Raw genomic sequence first — 8,841 nt, forward strand, 5'->3', positions numbered from 1 at the left:
TTTATTGATATTTTTAGAAAAAAAACTAAAAAAAAATGGAAAATGAAAATGTCCGTAAAGAGCTCAAAATAAATCAAAATATTTTCAAAATTTTACCGTGTATAGAAAATGCAAATATAAACAACTTGTGAAAATTTCATATATCTACGGTCATTTGTTTTAGAGTTACACCAAAAACCAAAATCGATTTTGTTAAAAATCGATTTTGCGTAAATATTCCCGTTTTTCCTTAATTTTTCTTTTGTTTTTCACGTAGCTTTTGAAAACTACTGGGAAATTTTTACTTTTGACCCCCCAAAGTACCAACTAGATTCACTTTCCAATCATAAAAGTTACTGTTGAAGAAAATCGAAGCAGTTTTACTGTCCTAAAAGGTGATGACAGACACAAAAAAAATAAAAAAATAAAAAAAAAAATAAAAAAAAAAACACACATCATTGTAAAATCAATACATTCATCGTTCCACTCAGAATCTAAAAAAATGTGTAAGTTAAATTTAATTTTTATGAGCGTTTGAAATTCAAATTTTTACAATATTGAATATACACTCGATTTCTCCTGTAGCGATTTTCTTATTCTATCTTCGAATTCTAAAACGAATAACCGTAGACACTTGAGATTTATATCATTTTTATTTTATCAATTCCTATAATTGATAAAATTTTCTAAATATTTTGATTTGTTTTGAGCTGTTTACGGACAATTTCAAATTTCGATTTTTTTAGTTTTTTTTTTTCTATAAATATCATAAAATGTTATTTGTTGTACCAAAAAACGTGAAAAACAGTAAATAATTAACCAAAAAATCTCAAAAATATTAAAACACGGTTTTTTTTATAGTTTTTTTATGTTCAAATTTGAACAAAATTACCTAAATATTAAAAGTAACCAAGAATAAAGATTTTAGTTATTTTGTTGTAATTTTATAATATTATATCTTAAACTTACAGGCTACCGTATTAATAAGAAGTAATAACAATATAAATATAATATAAAATATCCACACTGACAAACCGTTTCCGTTCAGAATCGTTTTTCATAGGTATGCAACAGTCTTGTAAAGTATTCGAATAAATGTATTCGAATAAAAGTATTTGAATATTTTTTTGTATTCGAATACTATTTTAAATACTTTTTTTAAGAAGTATTCAAATACGTATTCTGAATACTTTTATTTGTATTTTTTGTTCATTAAAAAAATACTTTTTTCCGATGCAAAAAAATAGTTTTAAATTTGTGACAAGACATATAATAAATCACGAACATTAATTTTATTCTTTAAACGAAATATAATATTGGCCCATGATATGATTATTTTTATAATATTATAAACACCAATGTTGTATCCCGTATGGCCCGTATCGGCCGTATCATATGTGGTCAAAATGTATACATAACTTATGATTACGTTGTTTGTTTAATTGTTAATTATTAATTAATAAATGTTAATTACCAATTATTCAAAAACTGACAAAAACTAATTGTGAAAAAAAGTATTCTGATAGTATTCTGAATATATTTTTTAAGAACTATTCGAATACGTATTCTGAATACCTTAATTCTCATTTATTCGAATATGTATTCCGAATACAAAATAAAAGTATTCTTTACAAGACTGGTATGCAATGATATTATATCATTGAATTCAAATCCATTATACAGTGGCCCACTTGTAACCTACTGTACAGCAGAGCGACATCCACTAACCCACCTTTTTTTAAATATTGAACTCTTGATCACAAAATCACCGTTGAACTAAATAAGACTATAAAAGTACAATGTTTGAGTAAAATGGAACAAGTATCTCCTATAAGATTACCTACCTATCTATATTATTAAGTTGAAATTTATCTAACAATGAATCATGTTTTAATCTTCATATTTACGTTTTAAGAATATTTTGGGAGCAGGAATTATAACCCTAAAATAATTTTTCAATATAAACCAGGATTAAATATGGGTAATAGAATAATCTTTTGATAGCACTTCTGATACATATAGTTAAACATAAATATAATATATATCTATAATATTAATTTAATATTATAGAGTAACTAAATAAATGGTAAAATGTTTAAAATAATAGATAATATTATGTGTACAAAATAAAATATAAATTCTTAGTTAAATGGCATGATTTATTTCGTATAGGAAAGAATGTTTATGCAGTTTTACCAAACCTTCGATTGAAGGTATGATTGAGGATAGTATGTGTACGACTGTTTGTTCTGGTTCATCTAAAGATACATGCGGTGGTCTTAATGCAATAAATGTATACAATACTGGATTAGAATGGCGGACGAGTACAATTGGAAATTATTATTTGGGTTGTTTCGAGGAAAGTCAAAATAACAGAATATTGAATGGTTACTCACGGTCTTTTTCTGTGAATACGCCAGAATTTTGTTCAAACCTTTGTTACAAATTTGGGTATATTTACTCTGGTGTAACTTATAAATCTGAATGTTTTTGTGGAAGCCAATCTCCAAACGAACCTAAGTTTGCTAAATTGGAAGATAAACAATGCAACACAAAGTGTTCGGGTGATGCTAATCAATTTTGTGGTGGTGGCTGGAGAATGGGAGTATTTGCTACTGGATTATATGGTAATTTTTAATAACGACTATTTATTATAAGCATAAAATATGATTACAAACACTTGTTGATTATTTTATAACTTGTATAAAAGAGAGAAATTTGGTTTAGATAATGTAACTTCAAGACATTTAACAATATTTAGATACCTACATTTAGTAAATAATAATATAAAAGTTTATACAAAAAATAGTATTGCTCCAACTGTAAATTTCTTTGTATTTAAATGTTTTTAATTATATAATAATATAATGTTTGTTTATTTGTGTTGATACATTAACTAAATATTATTAGGTACCATAATATTATAATAATATTTTGAAACTCGTTCTATATTGCCAATACCTAGTAATACTAATACGGGTAATAACTAAAAAATGTTTATTTGTATGTAAGTTTAAATGAAAACAAATAATTATTGAATTTGTATTCAAACAGATTATCCAATTGATGATCGATATATTGGTTGTTTTGTACAAGAAGAAAATTCATTAAGCAATGCAAAGTTTGAACTAATCAACACTAATGTGCCCAGTAAATGTTCTGCAATTTGTCATAATGCTAAATATCAATATGCCGGAGTAATGGGGTGATCTATATTTTATTAATCTATGTTTATATAGTACAATCATTATTACCATTTTTCTTTTTTTTTTTTGGGGGGGGGGGAGGTGGATGTGGCTGTAGAGATCATTCCACCCAGCATATCATCTTCCAATTTTCTTAAATTATCCGCTAGATCCATCCAGACCTGATTCCTTTCTTCCAATCTTTTAAAATCTGAAAAATTCTTCTTTATCCTATCGAAGTTAATAATGAATAGTCTACTATAGTCCGCGACATGAAAAGTGGCCCCTGCCCGTCACGAATCTAGCGGCGGTTTCGCCTCAGTGGTTCACATTACGGCGGGGTGCCCGGCACTGCGACTCCCGCGACGTATGCGGTATAGGTTGAGAACCAATGGCTAACGGGTAGGAAGCAGCGAACGGGTCGCGGTACACGAGGGCCACTTTTCATGTCGCGGACTATAAGAGGTCTTTCAAGCCTCGCATGGGTATTCTTAATGTAATTTTTTAATCATGGAATCATATTTCCTCTATGCATGTTCTGCCCACTTTAACCTTCTTCTTTTAATTTAGGCCTCCGTGTCAGACCACTTGAACAATATTCCTCCATTTCCAAATTATATTATTATTATTTATTAGTATTTTAAATGTTTTTAAATCATTTTTAATTTGTAATACTTGCTATTGTTTTAGTATCAATTGTTTGTGTAGTAACCATGCACCAGAAAATAATCAGAAAGTAGATGATGCTAATTGTGATACTACATGTGTTGGTGATTCAAGTAAAACGTGTGGTGGTGAAGATAGAATACAAATATACGATCTATTGAGTAAACGTTGCAATCACAAATATACGCAGTAACTTAGTTGTTTTGATAAAATATATTAATTTTTATATATTTTAAAGGACAGATAAATGAAACTGAGTCTATTCAAATATCTGATCAAATTAATTATGATGACACTTTCGAATACCTAAACTTAAAATCCGCTTGGAGTCATGATGTTTTCGTTGCACAGGAACCAGTATGTAATCCAATTATTACAACATCATAAAATTATAAAAATGTTTAATTAAAAAAAGCGGTTAAGTGGATGTCGCACTGCTGTACAGTAGGTTACAAGTGGGTCACTGTAATGGATGGTATTAAATTTTAATTCAATGATATCATTGTATACGAAAAACGATTCTGAGTGGTGGCAGTGGCGTAGCCAATTGGTGGGTGGGGGGGGGAGGGCAATGGGCTCTCCTTCCGTATTATTTTGAGCGCTGGACGTTTAGGCCCATTGCACATTGATCTAAAAGCCAATACGAATGGGTACAATTGTACAAATAGACACTAGTACATAGGTACACTACGTTTGAACACATAGAATAAAAGGTTTTTATATAATATTACCTGGTAAATCAGTCTAATTAGAGAACTTTTGGGTAAACATAATGCATATAAAATATTAGACAATACCTATATTTTTATTGCACCTCTATCAATATAATATAATATAATCTAATAAGACTACAGATTTCTTTACTCTTTCATCAACATAGACTCGGTATCTCAGTTTGATTCGTTTTTCCTGACTGAACAGTAAGAATCATGAATGTGAATATTACTGAAGTTTTTAAAACGCGTCATATGGTAAATAGTGTGTTACAATTAGTAATTTTAAAAGTAGGTAGTAAATTTAGAAAACTAATGACGAGAGCAACATTGTTTGTTGTACCTACGCTAAACATAACATAACATGAATATACATTCAAAACAAATTTAATGAATTTAACCTTGACAGTAATATTAGGAAGTATTTATATGTAATTGGTCATTATTCATTCGGAACACGTTATGTCAGAAAAAAAATAAAATTTAATAATAAATAAGACAGCAGTAAATCAAATAAATTTTTGAATTAAGTAGATTTAGTATTTTTGTAATGACCCATGGTTTAATAAAATATTATGTAATATAAAAATATTTTTAATTAGTTGCAAAAAAAAAATTGGGAAACAATATGAGCCAACCTCTCCGTGGTACCTCTTGGGTAACGCTAATAGACTCTACAAATAAAATAGAAAAAAATGTGTAAGGACCTGAAAGTGGTATTATTTTAAAAATATGATGTTCCCAAGCGTTGAATTCATTTTGGTGTCTGAAAAAATGTGTACCTAAACGTGTTACCTCGGTTTGCAATTGTTATCCCAATTCCAATGTACAAATATCTTTTTATGTCCGAACGTGTTTCAGCGTTTATTTTTACAAATAATTAGTATACAACTGTTGAACAATTGCCATAGAGGTGATATTTTTAATTGGTTTCAGATTGACAGTATTTATGTAATAATATGTATTGTTATTTTTTTTTTTTTGCGTTCATCAGATAATAAAACGGTTGCCGATTTTTTTTTTTGCTTTACCGTAGCTTTACGGACGACTGGTTTCAATAGTGTGCCATTTTACCATTTTAGGTAAGAACATTACTTGTGCTTAAGCGTCGTCGATTTTTTTTATATTTTAATTTTCAAACAATAAATGGATATGATAAAAATCAGAAATTAAAAATGCACATATATCACTTAAAAATAATAATAACAATAAAATCCTGCGTCGTTTCCTAGATAATAATCTTACCTTCAAATTTCATAATAGGTCAATTCACTCTAATATGGTAATATCACACCTAACAGCACCCTATTAAAACTAATCAACGAACATTTTCTATTTCAAATACCATCAGTCTCTTATTGAATATATTTTCATACCTATATTTTATTACGTTTTGATCACAGGATTATGAATTCGTTGTTTACAATAGTTCTGAAAAAAACTCTTTCGTGAAAAATAGAGAGCTAGTAATAATACCTACAATTCAAACCGATAGTTTTATCAGGACTGGTCAATTATCATTGAATGGGTAAGTATAATATATTATAAACATTTTTTTTTTAAATTGTTCATTGATTATAAGTTTTTTTTAAAAAATGAACACATATTTAAATCAATGTAATATTATTATTATTATGTTTTTAGTTGTACAAAACATGAAGGATCTGTTGGTTGTGAGATGGTTGCTTCATCCTATAATATAATACCTCCTGTGGTTTCAGCGAGACTTACTACAAAAAATAATTTTCTATTTCTTTATGGACAAGTGGAAGTCATAGCTAAATTACCAATTGGAGATTGGATAGTTTCAGGTAAGTAATAAATAAAAATGGTCAATATACTAATATTAATTATGGATTCAAATAATTTCTATCATTGTATTAAATGTATCTTTTATTAGAAATAGCTTTAGTTAGTAAATCAAATGAAAAAAACAGATTAGTATTAGCCAAATCATTTGGAAATAACGATTTGAAATGTAACGGAGACGATGAAAGTGCAACTGTCTTAAAATATGGACTGGAAATTGATGAACTGTATCATTCAAAATCGAAAATGATGAAATTAACATCACAAGACACTTGGCACAATGGCTATCATTCATTCAAACTGTCTTGGTCTCCTGAAAATATCGTATTTAAAATAGACGAAGAGACTAACCATTTGGATACAATGAATTTACCATTGGATTTCATATTTGATTCCGAGGTAAATACTTACCTACAAGTTTTAATTATTATTATATTTTATTACAACTATACCTACCTATTTGAAATTCTGCTTATATTTTATATTTTAGTATTTTATGTCTATTGGGGTGTCAGTTGGTGGCATGAATAATTTCCGTGATGGGTGTTTAAGTAATGGGCATTTAAAACCATGGAGAAACTTTGAAACTAAGGTTGATAGTAGAAATAATTATCTATATACTTGTTTTAAATACTATAACCAGGGCTGTGAATTGAATGCACTAAAAAATCTTAAAAATTGCATTAAAAATGTCAAAAATATGCAATAAAATATGCACTTAAAATGCAAAATATGCACTTAAAATGCAAAAAAAAAGAATATAAAATGTCAAAAATTATAGCATAAAATTTATTAAAAATGGTTTTAATTTAATTTTTATATTTATATTAATATTGGATGATTATTGATTAAACATTAGAAAAAAAAATTGTTTAAAAAGTATTTAAAAAAAAAAATAAATAATAAAAATGTTGATTGAATTTGAATATATAGGTACATTTGCATTAAGTTAATGCTATTCACCTGAAACATATTTAAAAAAAATTTGTTTGTATATATTTTGTTAAAATAATGAAACAAACTTAAAGATATTTATTTCCAAGTACCTTTACTGTTGCATTGGACAACAAGTGCTCTTTTGATGTTCTCAAATAAAAATGACTGCCGATTGTCTGTCAACAAATTTTTGAATGCCGAAAAACTCCTTTCAACATCTACAGAGGTAATAGGAGCATATCGCATAAAAGCCATGTCATCGAAGCTGAGGTCATCTGGGAGAGACGTTCTGGATAGTTCAGTTCCCTCGAGAATTTTCGATATATTGCAAATTGTATTAAATCCCGTATTTTTTTCTAATACATTTTTTAATTTTAACTGAACGATTTTTCCTCTTTCATTTTTTATTTCTTGAATTTTGTTTTGAAATTCTGTCACAATTTGAATAGAATCTGCGAGAGTACGACCAGACAATTCTAAACGAATGATAGTTTCAGGTAGTGTCCCAAAGTTAGATTTAATGTACGTCTTGTTCAAACAAGTCAATTGACGGAATTTGATTAAAAATACTAGAAAATGAACTAAAAAAGCAAAATATGACCTAAAAATGCGAAAAAATGACCTAAAAAATTAAAAACGTCAAAAAATGCAAAAATATGCAAAATAAAAGTTTCATAGATGGATTCGTTATTACATAATTCAAATTATTTACTCACAAAGCTATGTTTTACAATCACCAAAAAAAAATGCACTTTCCTATGAATTCACAGCCCTAACTATAACTAATAACTTAAATTACAGGTTTTATATCTAATTTATATATTTTTTTTAAACATCGTAGGCTATGTTAAATTTCTGGAAGGACAAGAATTACTGGTCATCAACATGGAATGAAAACAAATCAGCATTACGAGTTAAAAAAGTAAAGTTTACGTCGTCAGATAGTTAGAATTAATTAATTTTAAATAAATAAATTAAAGACTATATTATACTGACTATATTATTATATTGTTTATACAAAAAAATATAATAGAAAAAAAAATAACATTCAATTATATTTTTATTTTTATTTTTTTATAATTGTAATACTTTTAAATTCCTAGTGGAGCAATGAATGTACTGATTAGTTTTTTTAATTTTTAATTTTTGTGTCTGTGAAACAGAAGGGTGGTTAGTGGTTAGTTGTTTCTAATAGCAAATTATATCTAGTAAGTAATGTGGAAGTCAAAAGTAAATAGGTACCTATGCCAAGTAATTATCAAAATAACCTGGAAAACAAGAAAAAACTAATAAAAATGGGAATTTTTACGCAACATCAACTTTTGACATAATATATTTTGGTATATTGTAATTTTGAATTTTTATTTACATTTACATTATTTACATTTAACTATTATAATATAGGTACAGACAGTATATTATTATTGTGAAAAATTAAACTTAAATAAATAAAATTTTCTTTTTTTTATAATTTTTGTATTTTCAAATGAATATTCTGATGGTAGTGTGGGGGCAACGTCCTCGCGGGTTACTTTTCATGTAATATCAGCTGG

The 8,841-nt window shown here is 27.4% G+C and overlaps 1 protein-coding gene across 1 annotated transcript in view; it reads left to right on the top strand.

Moving 5' to 3' along the window:
* LOC100165182 (gram negative bacteria binding protein 2) overlaps positions 1-8,272 on the top strand; it is a 15,905-nt gene extending 7,633 nt beyond the window's left edge. The window contains exons 9-17 of the mRNA XM_029486299.1: positions 2,152-2,606; positions 3,034-3,184; positions 3,855-3,991; positions 4,069-4,187; positions 5,947-6,071; positions 6,188-6,354; positions 6,444-6,751; positions 6,843-6,944; positions 8,130-8,272. Coding sequence (XP_029342159.1) covers positions 2,152-2,606; positions 3,034-3,184; positions 3,855-3,991; positions 4,069-4,187; positions 5,947-6,071; positions 6,188-6,354; positions 6,444-6,751; positions 6,843-6,944; positions 8,130-8,237 — 1,672 coding nt within the window. The 3' untranslated portion in view covers positions 8,238-8,272. The remainder of the gene's footprint in view (positions 1-2,151; positions 2,607-3,033; positions 3,185-3,854; positions 3,992-4,068; positions 4,188-5,946; positions 6,072-6,187; positions 6,355-6,443; positions 6,752-6,842; positions 6,945-8,129) is intronic.
* The last annotated feature ends 569 nt before the right edge of the window (positions 8,273-8,841 follow it).

This window comes from Acyrthosiphon pisum, chromosome A1, assembly GCF_005508785.2.
Source record: "Acyrthosiphon pisum isolate AL4f chromosome A1, pea_aphid_22Mar2018_4r6ur, whole genome shotgun sequence".
Taxonomy (NCBI): Eukaryota; Metazoa; Arthropoda; class Insecta; order Hemiptera; family Aphididae; genus Acyrthosiphon; species Acyrthosiphon pisum.